The sequence below is a fragment of the Scyliorhinus torazame genome, chromosome 18, assembly GCF_047496885.1.
Source record: "Scyliorhinus torazame isolate Kashiwa2021f chromosome 18, sScyTor2.1, whole genome shotgun sequence".
Taxonomy (NCBI): domain Eukaryota; kingdom Metazoa; phylum Chordata; class Chondrichthyes; order Carcharhiniformes; family Scyliorhinidae; genus Scyliorhinus; species Scyliorhinus torazame.
Window position 1 is genome coordinate 28,532,798 of NC_092724.1, and position 17,265 is coordinate 28,550,062.

The 17,265-nt window shown below is 51.1% G+C and overlaps 1 protein-coding gene across 1 annotated transcript in view; it reads right to left on the reverse strand.

Moving 5' to 3' along the window:
- Positions 1-17,265, reverse strand: part of LOC140395083 (uncharacterized) — a 67,053-nt gene that overhangs the window by 4,332 nt on the left and 45,456 nt on the right. The window contains exon 6 of the mRNA XM_072482465.1: positions 4,904-4,974. Within this exon, the coding sequence (XP_072338566.1) occupies positions 4,904-4,974 (71 nt within the window). The remainder of the gene's footprint in view (positions 1-4,903; positions 4,975-17,265) is intronic.

Genomic DNA, 17,265 nt, shown 5'->3' on the forward strand with positions numbered 1-17,265 from the left:
GGTCACTGTCCGTGTGGAGTTTGCACATTCTCCCTGTATTTGCATGGGTTTCGCCCCCACAACCCAAAAATGTGCATGGTAAGTTGATTGGCCACGCTAAATTACCCCTTAATTGGAAAAAAATGATTGGGTACTCTAAATTTTAGAAACAAAATGCAATGCAAGTTGGTTAACTTCGAAATTGATACTAGGCAGAGGGTGGGGTGAGAGTGAAGAATCTGGAAATGAATGAAGTAGTTAAGGAATGAGAGAATCGTCTCTGCAATATTTACAAATAGACAGAACTATGAAATGTGAAATTCAATACAGATATAATTAAAGTGAAAAGTGCACTGAAATTAAAAATGATTTTAGAAGGTTCACTTGCCACTAACACGCTGATGCCAAGACACTGTGTGATGTATTTGCCTATTTAGAGCTGTATTTCCCTCTACAATGTAATATTGTGACCATAGAAGTTCAATATACATAAATATTAGCAAACATCATCTACTTTACTTGAATGTCATATCTACCTTTGAGAAAATTATAAAGTGTGGACACTTGCAATTTCTATACTACTACATTTTTATTTTAAAAATATCAAACATTTGCCTGGAGTAAAAGTTCAATGGTGATTATCATTTTATTGTAACTCAGGATAATTCGTCTGCGAGGAATCACCGTTTCAAGATTTAAAAAAAATAATAAGTCAAAAACATCAGTTATCTTAGCATGTACTTTCTGTCCACAAGATGTCACTTCCTGCAGTCACAGTTTGCTGACACCTTTTGCCAGACATTCACAGAGCACAAGATCTTCTGGATGTTCACGCTGGCGGGATCTCCTGGTCCCACTGACAGCGCACCCCTGCCCTGGGTTTCCTAGTGGCGGGGGGTGGATTCAACTGGAAATCCCATTGACAGCGGCGGGACGGGAATATCTCTCACTGCCGAGAAACATGCCATGCGTAGGCCAGAGTATCTCGCCCAGAATCGCAGAAGGTGCAGAAGGAGGCCATTCAGCCCCATTGTGTCTGCACTGAGCATTACATTGGACCATTGTGTCCAAATGAGCATTACATCTTCGTGCCATTCTCCTGTCGTTTCCCTGTACCTCTGCACATCGTTTCTATTGAATTAATCATCTGAAGCCCTCGTGCATGCCTCGATTAACTCTTCCTCCACCATCTTTCCAGGCAATGCTTTTCAGACCCAAACCACTCGCTGTGTGAATAGGTTTTTTTCTAGCCTTCTTCTTACCTTTTTCATGTTAACTACCTATGTAAGCTTGTCACACTGTAATTGCACCCTCTGCCACTGGTGCCGCTGTTGCACTTCTGTTTGTGTTTCCCAGCTTCCATTGTAGACAAACGTATTTAAAATTCTACTTCACAAATTGGGGTGAGCATTGCCACTGAACTAGATGATGCTATTAAATAAAACTTTTACATAAAAATAAGGACATGAATGCTGAAAATCTGAAATAAAATCAGAAAACACTGGAGTTTTCACAGTAACTTCATTGCGGTGTAATGTAAGGCTACTTGTGACAATAATAAAGATGATTATTATTATAATGCTCGGCAGGTTTGGCCTGACAGGTTTTTCTCTCTACAGATGAGCAATACGTCTTGACTATTTCCAGCATTTTCTGACAGAACATATGACTTTGAAATGGAGACTGAATTCTGTCTGTGTGCCTTTTTCCAATTATGCCTATCCCCCATCTCTTTTAACCACAGATTATTCTTCACCTTGACCCCCTCAGCTTCCACAGCAGATAGGGGTTCCCACTCCTGAATTTATAGATTAAATGTGTCAACATGTACAGGACTCTCCTTTAATACCAGGTACGTTGGAAGGTCTGATGATGCATTAATCCTTTGAAAAGCAGCTCACCATGATCTTTTTAGATGATAAAGCCTTCCTTCTGTTCTCTTGCCAGGACTAACACAAATAGCAGCACAGGCCCACAATGAGACACACAAACCTTACAAGGTTGACCATTGGGGACATGAGAAGCTTTTGTTACTGAGTTAAGACGAGAGGATTTTCACAGTTGGCTCCTGTCCTTACATCTGTCTAGTTGTAGCACAGCTTTGACATACAAAACTGCATTACCTTATCTCCACCTCTACACCTTGCCTACATCGTTCCTGTCAGACAACTGGGCTCTAAGTCAGCCCATTTTTTGTTCCTTGCAAACTTACTCCTCTATCTGTTCAATCTTTTCTACCCATCAATCTCATTTCCTTTAACCTCCAGTATTAGTAAGTGAAACAGCACTGGATCTGCTCTTGGGTAAACTATAAATTTGATCCTCTACCGATTCCAATCTTGTTCCATATTTAGCTATCTGGTTTTGTCCACCCTTGGTGCTTAGTTTTTGCTTAATAATCTCAATCTTTGTCCTTACTAGCTACTGTACGTGTTTTTCCCCTTAGCTGATAGTCTACTGTTTCTTATTGAGTTCTTGTTCCCTATTTATCCTAATTTTATAACTTTCCCAACTGCTTCATATAACCCAGTATAGATTTCCCTTCCTGACCTCAATTCAACGTATTAAGAAATGGACTAACATCTGTAAAGTTATGCCAATTTATTGCAAAGAACTTTAAACACTTTGAAGTCAACATGCACAGATCCTACTGCAAGAAATCATTGGTAGCAACAAAGCAGATTTCACCAAAATTGTGGAATTTGTCAATAAATTCAGAAAAACGAATCAACATATCTTCTCTCAGTAAAAAAGTTGATGATTACATTTTCTGGTTTCATGGACAGATACCAAAAAATTTCAGAATGCATCAATAATAATCTGAAGGTAATCAACAATCTTTTTCTCGCATGTAAATAGGCCGGCATTATTTTTAAAAGTATATAGTTTTATTAAGGCATATATAATTTTAACAATTTTCAAGAGGAAAAACAACAAAGTAAATAACACCCACCCAACAAACAACCAAACCCAGCCAATGTGGCTTACATACACAATTCCCCAATCCCCCTTTCCTACTAACTATTTCCCACCTCCTCCAACCCCCCATGCCTCCCTCTTTCCTCCCCCCCACTCCCCCTCTGCTGACAGCTTAATTTTCCTCAAAGAAGTCGATAAACGGCTGCCACCTCCGGACGAACCCTAACGTCAATCCCCTCAGGGCGAACTTGATCTTCTCGAGCCTGAGAAACCCGGCCATGTCACTAAGCCATACCCACGATTTTGGGGGTTCCGAGTCCCTCCACGCCAATAACATCCGTCTCCGGGCTACCAGGGAGGCAAAGGCCAAAACACCAGCCTCTCTCGCCCCCTGGACTCCCGGGTCTTCCAACACACCACAAGTCACAACCTCTGGACTCTGAACCATCCGCACCTTCAATACCTTTGACATGATATTGGCAAATCCCTGCCAAAATCCCCTAAGCCTCGGACATGCCCAAAACATATGGACATGATTTGGGAGGCCACTCGCACACTGCTCACACCTGTCCTTCACTCCCTCAAAGACCCTGCTCATCCAGGCCACAGTCATATGTGCCCTATGAACCACCTTGAATTGTATCAGGCTAAGCCTGGCACACGATGAGATGTGTTGACTCTACTCAGGGCATCCTCCCACAAACCCACCTCTAATTCCCTGCCCAGTTGTTCCTCCCTCTTTTGCTTCACCAGGGCTCCCTCCCATTCCATGAGCTCTTTATAAATTTCCGAGACCTTCCTCTCCCTCACTCACGTTTGCGACATTACCTTGTCCTGTATCCCCTGGGGCGGCAGATGCACAAAGGTTAAGACCTGCCTCCGCACAAAGCCCCTCACCTGCAAGTAGCGGAACCCATTTCCACCAGCAGCTCGAACTCCTCCTCCAATTCCTCCAAACACGGAAAGCCCCCATCGATAAGCAAGTCCCCAAACCGCTCGGTCCCAGCTCACTGCCACCCCGAAACCCCCCATCCAGCTCCCCCGGCGCAAACGGGTGGTTGCCACAAATTGGTGCCCATACGACGCCCCCTCCACCCCCATATGCTTCCGACACTGACCCCCACACCATCAAGGCAAACACTACTACCGGGCTTGTGGAGTACCGAGCCGGTGAGAACGGTAGAGGCGCCGTTAACAGTGCCCCTAAACTTGTGCCCCTACATGAGGCCGCTTCCACCCGCTCCCACACCGACTCCACCCACCCCCCCTCGACCCCGCTCCAGCAGCACCTTCTTTACCCGCAGGGTTTTATTCACCCACACAAACCCAGAAACCATCGCATTCACCCTCTTAAAGAAAGCCTTGGGGATAAAAATAGGCAGGCTTTGAAATATAAACAAAAATGTCCGGAGAACTGTCATCTTCACTGTCTGCACCCTCTCCGCCAGTGACAACGGGCGCATATCGCACCTTCTAAAGTCCCTCTTCATCTGCTCCACCAACCGAACCAGATTCAGTTTGTGCAGCTCTTCCCATTCCCGCGCCACCTGGATGCCCAAATACCGAAAGCTCCCTCCCACCACTTTAAGTGGCATCTCCCTCAATCTCCTCTCCTGTCCCCTTGCTTGAATCGGAAAGACTTCGCTTTTACCCATATTCAAAACCGGCCAAATTCCTCTCGGATCCCCATAATCCCTCCAATCCCCCCAGCGGATTAGCAGGCAGTATTGATGGCAACAATTACATGTCTAGAGTCAAAGAAGCTGACAGCGAAACTATAATCGATGTCAGTTAAAAAGAATCCTACAATTTTCCTTTAAAAATACAGTCAACTATAACATGTCAATAAGTGAAAAATATTGGATTGTCTGGTTGGCATATCTGTTAATGAATTCAGAACAATTAAAACATGAGCTTTGCCTTTTTAGGAAAGGTAGAATGTTATAGAACCTTTCAAGATTATTTTTTAGAAATATGCAGTATCGTTTTAAAGGAGCATTCTTACCAATTTCAAATCTTCGGCATCAAGAAGATCAATGTCGGAGTACACCGATACGTCGTCTACTTCAAAGACACCTGTTAAAATAATCTGTGTGAGACAACCGTGCTATCAGCAATCTGTACCTTATATTGAGTTCTAAATGCAATGTTCAATTTACAGGATTATCATTTCCACCTTTTCAGCCATTATTTTCTCTTTAAAAACTACTTTTTACACGTGCATTTTTATGCCAACTGCTTCATATAACCCAGTATAGATTTCCCTTCCTGACCCCAATTCAACTTATTAAGAAATGGACTAACATCTTTAAAGTTATGTCAATTTATTGCAACGGACATTAAACCCTTTGGAGTCCAATGTTCAGAAGCCAACACACACAGCTCTTATTGCAAGAAATCATTGGTAGCACCAAAGTTGATTTCACCCAAATTGTGGAATTTGTCAATAAATTCCAAAGAAATTAATCAAAATGTGAATCAACATATCTTCCCTCAGTAAAAGAGTTATGAGGATGTTCCATCACGGCTTTAGCTGAATTCCTTCAAGCAAACATTGGACCTGATACTAGTTTGTGTGGTCATCGCCACTTTACGAAACAGTAGGTACTGCAAGGAATTCTGGGCTGGAGTGATCTCCTACATTAGTTTTGATCACCAAGAGGGGTTGGACTGGAATTTTCCAGATTTCTTTCACCTAATTGGCATAGATCTTTACCTGGCTTTTTGCCTCTCCCAGGTAGGGATACAAACCCCCGTTGGAATGGCTGGGAGATGACTGGATTCACCATCTGATAATAGCTTTAAAAGCCATCTGGAAGATTTTAATTGATAGAATCCCATAAATCAACTACCAGCAAGCACAGATTCCATTTAACTGAATGGTGATGGGTGATTTGCAGGGAGCACTCCCACGCAGGAGGAGCATGATGACATAGAATGTTTATGTCGCGGTCAGGCACCCTTACCATGCTCACAAATATCACTGCTTGGTGCCTCGCCTGTTCTTCTCCTGCTGGCAGCTGGCACTGAGACTGAGAACGAGCGAGCCTTGTCTCAAGACTGAGAGAGACAAGTCAGAGAACTGTAGCACAATCAATCACTCACGAGACGAGATGAGAAGGAGTCAATTGATGGCTTTATTATGCAGACTTGTTCCCCAGCAGCACAGTTACAGAATGCGGCTGCTGAGAGAACCCGGACTCTTATACTCCGCCTTACTGGGTGGAGCCAGTATGCGGCTGATCCAATCGGGACCCGGCGTCTATCCACCAATAGCCTCTTGGCATCACAGGGTACCGTAATACCCCTAATGCATACCACCACATTCACCCCTTGTTAAAAAGGAACCCGGCGGGGGTAGTGGGCCGTATGGTGGTAGGGGTTTACAGAGTCGGTACCTGGGATGCCACTAACACAGCGGCTATGTTCCGATATCAAATTACTAGCACTATTTACAATGCCGCTTTTACTGGGCAACTGAATTATTTACAGAGGCATGTCTTGCTTTGTTATAAGGATTCAATGAGTCAAATGGGTGCCCTGGTTGTCCTCCCCGATCGTCTCAGCCCCAGTGGTGATGCAGGCATTGGCTCGGGCACCGTCGTCTCTGGGAGGCGTTCGTGAGGTGTACAAAGCAGTGACCGGATGGAGTGGAGGGCGTCCGGGAGGACTTCCTGCCAGCGGGAGACTGGGAGGTTTCTGGACCGTAGGGCCAGCAGGACCGTCTTCCAGACCGTTCCGTTCTCCCTCTCTACTTGTCCATTACCCCGGGGGTTGTAACTGGTCGTCCTGCTCAAGGCAATGCCGTTGCTGAGCAGGAATTGACGCAGTTCATCGCTCATGAAGGAGGACCCCCTATCGCTATGCATTTAGGGGGGGAAACCGAACAGTGTAAAGATGGTGCAGAGGGCTTTAATGACCGTGCCGTGGTCATGTCGGGGCAGGGGATGGCGAAAGGGAACCGGGAGTACTCGTCAACCACGTTCAGGGAGTACATGTTGTGGTCGGTGGAAGGGAGGGGCCCTTTGAAGTCCAGACTGAGGCGCTCAAAGGGATGGGAAGCCTTTATCAGGTGCGCTTTATCTGGCCTATAGAAGAGTGGCTTGCACTCTGCGCAGATTTGGCAGTTCCTGGTGGCTGTTCCGACCTCATCAATGGAGTAGGGCAGGTTGCGGGTCTTCACGAAGTGATAGAACCGAGTCACCCCTGGGTGGCAGAGGTCCTCGTGGAGGGTTCGGAGAAGGTCCACTTGTGCGTTGGCACATGTGCCGCGGGATAGGGCATCGGACGGCTCGTTTAGCTTTCCGGGACGTTACAAGATCTCATAGTTATAGGTGGAGAGTTCTATCTTCCACCGCAAGATCTTGTCCTTCTTGATCTTGCCCCACTGTGCATTATCGAACATGAAGGCAACCGACCGTTGGTCAGTGAGGAGAGTGAATCTCCTGCCGGCCAGGTAATGCCTCCAATGTCGCACAGCTTCCACTATGGCCTGGGCCTCCTTTTCCACTGAGGAGTGGAGGATTTCTGAGGCGTGGAGGGTGCGTGAGAAAAAGGCCACGGGTCTGCCCGCTTGGTTGAGGGTGGCCGCCAGAGCTACGTCGGACGCGTCGCTCTCGACTTGGATGGGGAGGGACTCGTCGATCGCGTGCATCGTGGCCTTTGCGATATCCGCTTTGATGCGGCTGAAGGCCTGGCGGGCCTCTGTCGACAGGGGAAAGACAGTGGACTGAATTAGCGGACGGACCTTGCCCACGTAGTTGGGGACCCACTGGGCGTAATAAGAGAAAAAGCCCAGGCAGCGTTTCAGGACCTTGGAGCAGTGAGGGAGGGGGAACTCCATAAGGTGGCGCATGCGTTCAGGGTCTGGGCCTATAACTCCATTTCGCACTACATAGCCGAGGATGGCTAGACGGTCGGTGCTAAACATGCAGTTCTCCCTGTTGTATGTGAGATTCAGGGCGTTTGCGGTCTGGAGGAATTTGCGGAGGTTGGCGTCATGGTCCTGCTGATCATGGCCGCAGATAGTGACGTTATCGAGGTACGGAAACGTGGCCCGTAAACCGTACCGGTCAACCATTCGGTCCATCTCCCGTTGGAAGACCGAGACTCCATTAGTGATGCCGAATGGAACCCTTAAAAAGTGGTAGAGCTGCCCATCTGCTTCAAAAGCAGTGTATTTGCGGTCGCTCGGGCGGATGGGGAGCTGGTGATAGGCGGACTTAAGGTCCACCATGGAAAAGACCTTGTACTGTGCAATCCGATTGACCATGTCGGATATGCGGAGGAGAGGGTACGCATCCAGCTGTGTGTACCTATTGATGGTTTGACTATAGTCTGCAACCATCCTCTGCTTCTCCCCGGTCTTTACAACTACCACCTGAGCTCTCCAGGGACTATTGCTGGCCTGGATTATGCCTTCCCTCAGCAGCCGCTGGACTTCTGACTGGATAAAGGTTCGGTCCTGGGCGCTGTACCGTCTGCTCCTAGTGGCGACGGGTTTGCAATCCGGGGTGAGGTTCGCAAACAGGGAAGGCGGGTCGACCTTGAGGGTCGCGAGGCCGCAGATAGTGAGTGGGGGTATAGGGCCGCCGAATTGAAACGTTAAACTCTGGAGATTGCACTGAAAATCCAACCCCAGGAGTGTGGCAGCGCAGAGGTGGGGAGGACGTAAAGCCAGTAGTTCTTGAACTCCCTCCCCTGCACCGTGAGGTTCGCGATGCAGAACCCTTTGATCTCTACAGAATGGGATCCTGCCGCCAGGAAAATCTTTTGATTACTCAGGTGGATCGGAAGGGAACATCGTCTTACCGTATTGGGATGTATAAAACTCTCCGTGCTCCCAGAGTCAATCAGGCAGGGCGTCTCGTACCCATTTATGAGTACCGTCGTTGTTGCCGTTTGGAGCGTTCGGGTCCCGACTGGTCCAGCGTCACCGAAGCCAGTCACTGTTGCTGCATCGGGGCGTTTTCCTCAGGCCCCGTGGGGCCGTCCATCCCGGGTCCTTAGCCGTCAGCCAAGATGGCGGCGTCCACGGGTCGCACACGGTCGGGGGTGGACAAGATGGCACCGCCCATTGATCGCACGTGGCCAGAGGAGCACAAAATGGCAGCGCCCATCCCTCCCGCATGGAGCCCGGGACCCAAGATGGCAGCTCCCGTTGGCCGCACATGGATCGTTGGGGGGGGTTGAGTTTGGGGTCCTGGTTCTCCCCCGGAGATTGCGGCGACCCCCCCGGGCCTGGCACACTGCTACAAAGTGCCCCTTTTTGCCGCACCCTTTACAGAGGGCTGAATGGCCGGGCAGCGTAGTCGGGGGTGTTTCGCTTGTCCACAAAAGTAGCAGAGGGGCCCCCCCGGGTGATCTGGCGCTCTGGCAGCACAGGCCTGCGGGAGGGCAGGGGGTGCCGGGGGTTCGGTCACGGCGGGGGTCCACGGTGCCCAAAGGGCTGCCGCGTGGTCGGGGACGTAGGCACGGGCGTTCGGCGATGCCACATCGAGTGAGGCAGCGAGGGTCCATGCCTCCTTGAGGCCTAGTGCGTCTCTTTCCAGCAATCGTTAGCGAATTTGGGACGAAAGCATACCTGCCACGAAAGCATCCCGAATCAATAGCTCCGTATGTTCATTAGCCGAAACCGGTGGGCAGTTGCAATTTCTCCCCAGTATTAACAGCGCACTGTAGAATTAGTCCAGCAATTCCCCGGGGATTTGCCGTCTCGTCACGAGCTGGTGGCGTGCGTAGACCTGGTTGACGGGCCGTACGTAGATTCTTCTCAGAATGGCGAGCACCGCCTGGTAATGGTCCGCGTCCTCTATGGGAGTGTAGATTTCCGGGCTCACCCTGGAATGCAGGACCTGCATTTTCTGGTGGCCGTTCGGAGGTATCCTTCAAAACACGCTAACCAGTGTTTAAAAGTGGCCGCTGAATTTGCCGCCTGGGAGCTGATTCGCAGACACTCCGGAGTGATTCAGAGCTCCATGTTCTTTAAAGTCTGCATAATACATTGTAGCACAATCAATCACTCACGAGACGAGATGAGAAGGAGTCAATCAATGGCTTTATTACGCAGACTTGTTCCCCAGCAGCCCAATTACAGAATGCGGCTGCTGGGAGAACCCGGGCTCTTATACTCCGCCTTACTGGGTGGAGCCAGTAGGCGGCTGATCCAATCGGGACCCGGCGTCTATCCACCAATAGCCTCTCAGCATCACAGCGTACCGTAATACCCCTAATGCATACCACCACAAGAACAAAGGAGCCAGCCCATCCAGAAGGTAACGGAGCGAGCGATTAAAGGCAGCTGTCTGAACTTTCGACTGTTCTCTGCCGGCCTGAAACATTCATATTCCTCAGTCTAATCCAGCCGAGAAAGTTCTGGCAGCTCCCTGAATCCTGGCTGAAAGGAGAGTCTCGAGAAGCTGAGGGCTGGGCTTTATTGCTGGTCTAGGTAAATTGCATTGATTAAGAAGGCCTAAAAGCCAAACTTAGAAACCTTTCCGCCGAGAGAATTGCCTCAGAGTCTCAAACCAAAACAAGAAATAATGGGCTGGATTCTCCGATTTGCACACTAAGTGCTGACGCTGGAGTGGGAACAGAGGCGCTTTATGCCTCTGGTGGGGGGCTAGCAGCCGCACAGCGTAAAGCCGTGCAGCTTTACCTGAGGATACGGCCAGAGAATTCCTGGTGTGGTAAACCACTGTATTGCATTGTGTTGTATTGTACATGCCTGGGCTTGTCGCGGCTGGCTCCGCCTGTGGCTCCTCCCCTCGGGCTCATGTATAAAGGTGGTTAGTCTCCGCCTCTGACCCAGTTCGGGACCACAGGCCAGGAGGCGTGCTGTTTAGTGTATTAAAGCCTCAGTTACGTTCATCACTCGTCATGTGTTTATTGATGGCATATCAATTTAATACACTAAAATTCTAAGATGAACTCCATCACTCAAGCCTGATCGCCTGGAGCTGGACCCACAGGCAGCCGATGCCACACAAACATTTGAGCACTGGCTAAACTGTTTCGAAGCGTACCTCGGATCCTTCACCGAAGACTTCACAGACCTCCAGAAGAAGCAGATCCTCCACGCACGGGTGAGCCCACGAGTCTTTCTCCTCATCAGGGACGCCCCCTCGTATGCGGAGGCAATAATGCTGCTGAAGGGACAATACGTGAAGTTTGTTAACGAGGTGTATGCTAGGCACCTCCTTGCCACGAGGTGGCAACGCCCTGGGGAATCACTTGTAGAATTCCTGCGTGCTTTGCATGTATGCTCTGCCGGAACTGCGATTGCCGGGCGATATCGGCTACCCAACACGCGGAGCTGCTGATCAGGGACGCTTATGTCGCGTGCATGAAATCAAACTATATCCGCCAGCGATTACTAGAAGAGGATACACTTGGCCTCCCAGAGACAGTGCAACTCTTCAACTCACTGGAGGTGGCCTCCCAGAACATGGAGGCCTACACCTCCGACCGCGTGGCACCCTCGTGGACCTCTTGGGCGCCGCCACCATCCGACCCGGGTGCGAAGCAAGCCTGCGCCGCGCAGCGGGCCGCCAACGCCGGAGGCCCGAGGTGCTACTTTTGCGACCAGGGTAATCACCCCAGACAAAGCTGCCCCGCATGGAACGCAACTTGCAATGGGTGTGGGAGGAAGGGACACTTTGCAAAAGCCTGCCAGGCCCGATCTCCCCCTAAAACCTCTAGGCCCAGCAGCACTGCCTGCTGCCTGTCGGGGCCGCCCCCAGCTGCCGCGCCACCCGCCATGTGCGACCTTGGGTGCCGCCATTTTCGCAGCCATCTTCAATTTCGGCCGCCACGTGCAATCCATGTGGGCCGCCATCTTTAACGCATCCTCCAGCTGCCACGCGCGACCCACAGGGGCCACCATCTTGGACGCCATCGCCGCTGCCACCCGCCACACGCGACATGGGGGCCGCCATCTTGGATGCCATCGCCAATGCCTCACGCCACGCGCGACTCATGGGGGCCGCCATCTTGGGACCACTCCGCAGCCTCCCGGGAGCCCGGCTCACCCGACCGTACGCTGGCCGCCGCTACCTCCGACCGGCCTACCAACCGCCTTCCGAAGCTCGCGTCCATCACACTCGACCAGTCCCGGCTGCAGCACCTCGCGAAGTCTATGATGACCGTCCGGATCTTTTCGACTCCGGGAGCACAGACAGCTTCATACACCCAGATACGGTAAGGCGCTGCTCCCTCCCCATCCTACCCGCGACCCAGAAATTTCCCTGGCTTCTGGATCCCATGCAGTAGAAATCCAGGGGTACTGTGTCGCGACCCTTACTGTACAAGGCGTAGAGAACGCTAACATCAAACTCTATGTCCTTCCCCATCTTTGCACTGCCTTTTACTGGGGTTCGACTTCCAGTGCCACCTCCAAAGCCTTACCTTAATGTTCGGTGAACCCCTGCCCCCCCTCACCGTCTGTAGCCTCGTGACCCTTAAGGTCGCCCCACCCTCGCTCTTCGCAAATCTCACCCCGGACTGTAAGCCCATTGCTACTAGGAGCAGACGATACAGTGCCCGGGACAGGGCCTTTATCAGGTCGGAGGTCCAGCGACTCCTGCGAGAGGGATCATTGAGGCTATACCAGCCCCTGGAGAGCCCAAGTGGTGGTCGTCAAGACTGGGGAGAAGCACCGGATGGTCATCGATTACAGTCAGACCATCAACCGGTACACGCAGCTTGGCGTGTACCCCCTCCCCCGCATATCTGACATGGTCAACCAGATTGCGCAGTATCGAGTCTTCTCCACAGTTGACTTGAAGTCCACGTACCACCATCTCCCTATCCGCCCAGAGGACCGCCAATACACTGCCTTCGAGGCAGATGGCCGCCTCTACCACTGCCTCAGGGTCCCCTTCAGCTTCACCAATGGGGTCTCGGTCTTCCAACGAGAAATGGACCGAATGGTTGACCAGTACGGGCTGCGGGCCACTTTCTCAAACTTAGACAATGTCACCATCTGCGGCCATCACCAGCAGGACCATGACGAAAACCTCCGGCACTTCCTCCACACTGTTAAACTCCTGAACCTCACCTATAATAAAGAAAAATGTGTTTTCCGCACAACCCGCCTAGCCATCCTCAGCTACGTGATGGAACACGGAGTCCTAGGGCCCGACCCCGACCGCATGCCCCAAGGCCCAGAAGAGATGCCTGGGGTTCTTCTTGTACTATGCCCAGTGGGTCCCCAATTATGCGGACAAGGCCCGCCCACTTATCAAATCCACCATTTTTCCCCTGACGACTGAGGCCTGACTGGCCTTCAATCGCATCAAGGCAGATATTGCCAAAGCCGCGATGCACGCTGTGGACAAGTCCATCCCATTCCAGGTGGAGAGCGATGCGTTGGACCTTGCTCTGGCCGCTACCCACAACCAAGCGGGCTGGCCCGTGGCTTTCTTCTCCCGTACCCTCCATGCCTCCGAAATTCGACACTCCTCCGTCGAAAAGGAAGCCCAAGCCATCATAGAACTGTGCGACATTGGGAGGCATTACCTGGCCGGCAGGCGATTCACTCTCCTCACTGACCAAAGGTTGGTTGCCTTCATGTTCAATAACACACAGCGGGGCAAGATCGAGAATTCCACCCACAACTATGGTATCTTGTATCGACCTGGGAAGCTCAATGAGCCCCCAGATGCCCTATCCCGCGGTACATGTGCCAGCACACAAGTAGACCAACTCCGGGCCCTCCACAATGACCTCTGTCACCCGGGTGTCACCCGTTTTTTTCACTTCATCAAGGCTCGCAACCTGCCCTACTCCATCGAGGTCAGGTCCGTGACCAGGGATTGCCAGGTCTGCGCGGAGTGCAAGCCGCACTTCTATCGGCCGTACAGAGCACACCTGGTAAAGGCCACTCGCCCCTTTGAGCACCTCAGCATCGATTTCAAAGGGCCCCTCCCCTCCACTGACCGTAACGTGTACTTCCTCAACATTGTTGACGAGTACTCAAGATTCCCCTTTGCCATCCCGTGCCCTGACATGACCTCTGCCACCATCATCAAGGCCCTGCAAAGTCTTTTCACCCTGTTTGGGTTCCCCGCCTACATCCATAGTGATCGGAGATCCTCCTTCATGAGCGACGGGTTGCGTCAGTTCCTGCTCAGCAAGGGCATCGCCTCCAGCAGGGCGACCAGCTACAACCCCCGGGGAAACGGATAGGTGGAGAGGGAGAACGCGACGGTCTGGAAGGCCGCAGCTCCTGGCCCTACGGTCTAGAAGTCTCCTAGTCTCCCGCTAGCAGGAGGTCCTCCTCGATGCGCTCCAGTCCATCCGGTCGCTCCTGTGTACAGCCACCAACGAGACTCCTCACGAGCGTATGTTTGCTTTCCCCAGGAAATCCACCTCCGGGGTTTAGCTCCCGTCATGGCTGGAGTCCCAGGGCCCATCCTTCTTCGGAAGCATGCGAGGAGCCATAAATCTGACCCCCTCGTCGAGAAGGTCCTGCTCCTCCATGCCAACCCACAATATGCCTACGTGGCACATCATGACGGGCGGCAGGACACAGTCTCCCTCTGGGATTTGGCACCTGCAGGTTCCCCAGCAACACCACCACCACCCCCGACCTACACCGTCTCCCCCCCACCCCTGCCCACCTACCTCACGAACTAGCACCTGCAGGCCCACTGGCGACCATCACCACCACCTCCGCCCATACACCCCCCCCCCCCCCCCCCCCTTCACCGGCTCAACAACTGGGTGAAGAAGAGTACAACATGCTCCCGGACGCGCAGGTCTCGACACCGGTGCCCACACCACAGCTGGGACTGAGGCGGAAGGTCAAGGCCCCCGACAGACTTGACCTTTAAGACCACTTCACCCCCGCCGGACTCTTCTTTTTAAACAGGGGGCGAATGTGGTAAACCACTGTATTGCATTGTGTTGTGTTGTACATGCCTGGGCTTGTCCCGGCTGGCACCGCCTGTGGCTCCTCCCCTCAGACTCATGTATAAAGGTGGCTAGTCTCCGCCTCCGACCCAGTTCGGGACCAGAGGCCAGGAGGCTTGCTGTTTAGTGTATTAAAGCCTCAGTTACGGTCATTACTCGTCATGTGTTTATTGATGGCATATCACCCGCATGCGCATGCCACTGGCCTATGGCGGCCGTGCCGTGCAACATGGCGCTGGCTGCGTGTAGACCCAGCCTGCCACAAACTGCCCCCTTTTAACCAGCCTGAACACCCATGAACCACCCCCCACTAGTCTCCCCAGCCCTCAACGAAGGCCCCCCTCCAAGGGAATGGCTCCCCCCCCCCACTCCCGACCGTAGCGGCGCTGGACTCAGTCCGCAGCCGCCACGCTGGGTTCACGAAAACAAAGGATAAGTGTTCCACACCATCAGGAACTCGGCCCACCGGGGGCGGAGCATCGTGGGAGGGCCTCAGGTGACGTCCTGAGGCCATCTCGACGGCGTGCGGCGTACTCTTTGTGTACGTTGTTTTTGAGGGGGCGGAGCATCGCAAAAGTGGCACGCCCCCAATTTCGGCACAAACGGGGATTCTCCAGCTGAACGCGATTTCGGCGCCGGCTACTGGAGAATCCCGCCTAATGGCTTTACTGTGTACATACGGGCTTGGAAATGTGAGGTCAAATGTCGATTGATGACCTCATCATGGTCAGAGAAAAAAAATCTCATGGGCTAGTATCACTCTGAGTTGGCAACCCTACTCCCAAGTGGTCCGACTGGTTTTAGGTGGAGTGATCCCTGGAATGAAGTGCTTGTGGTATGAGGAACGGTTGAGGACTCTGGGTCTGTACTCGTTGGAGTTTAGAAGGATGAGGAGGGATCTTATTGAAACGTACAGAATACCGCGAGGCCTGGATAGAGTAGATGTGGAGAGGATGTTTCCACTAGCAGGAAAAACTAGAACTAGAGGGCACAATCTCAGACTAAAGGGACGATCCTTTAAAACAGAGATGAGGAGGAATTTCTTCAACCAGAGGGTGGTGAATCTGTGGAACTGTTTGCTGCAGAAGGCCATGGAGGCCAAATCATGGAGTTTCTTTAGGAAAGAGATAGATAGGTTCTTGATTAATAAGGGGATCAGGGGTTATGGGGAAAAGACACGGGAATGGGGATGAGAAAAATATCAGCCATGATTGAATGGCGGAGCAGACTTGATGGGCCGAGTGGCCTAATTCTGCTCCTATGTTTATGGTCTTATGGGTGCTGAAAGTATTAATTGCGGTTCACTAGGTATCACAATAGTGTGGGGGAACCTTTTTCGGCCAGGAGATCTCTTCCAGCTCATTAGGATTTTGATAGGTCTTCTAGCCCATTTGATTAGATCCTTTCAGAATAGCAGCCTTTCTGGCTCCTATTACAGGGATCCACTGTACCTCAAACAGATCCGTGTTCTGGCCTAAAATATGAATCCTACCACTTGTTCCCATTGTTGATCACCGCTCATGTAAACAAATACTTTGCTATCCTAAATCTGCTTTTCACAACCCTAAACCTGTTATATATCGTCCTGTTGCTAAGAACATGAGGAATAGGAACAGGGGGAGAACACAAGGCCCCTGAGGCCTGCTCCACCATCCAACATGATCATGGCTGTCCAGTGCCTCAGCTTCACTTTCCTGCCCAACCCACAAAACCCTTAATTTCCTCAGAGTTCAACATCTGACTATCCCAAACTTGAAAATACACAATGATTGGAGATTTTACTCCCCTCTGGGTGTGTTAGCGAATTTGAAAGTATTACTCTCGGTCTCTTCATCTAAGTACTAATACAGATTGTAAATATCGCCTATTGAGAATGACTTCTCCTGTGTTATTTGTGTTCTGTTTGCCAGGTGCTGAAGGACAGAATGTAGCCAACCTTTGCTCACTTCCATAAGTATTTATTTACAGAGATACACATTAACAAACATGCACCTCCAAACCCAACAACACAGTTCAAGTTTACACCTTTGTGAGAAAAATGGTGAATCAATGAAACAAACTGAGGGACAATGAATGAAGCCATTACTGATTTACTTCTAACCACATCTAAATTCAGACGCTGATGGGATTTGAACCAACAACTCTGGTTTGTCATTGCGTGGAAGATCAACACTTTTGCACCACAGTCACACACAGTTCAAATTGAGAGGAGCACAAATGAAATCTCAGATAATGCCCACCCCCTGCGCACAAGCAAAGACAGGGCGGCGTGGTAGCACAGTGGTTAGCACTGTTGCTACAGAGCGAAGGGACCCGTGTTCGATTCCCGGCTTGGCTCACTGTCTGTGCAGAGTCTGCACGTTCTCTCCGTGTCTGCGTGGGTTTCCTCTGGGTGCTCCGGGTTCCTCCCACAAGTCCTGAATGACATGCTTGTTAGGTGAATTGGACATTCTG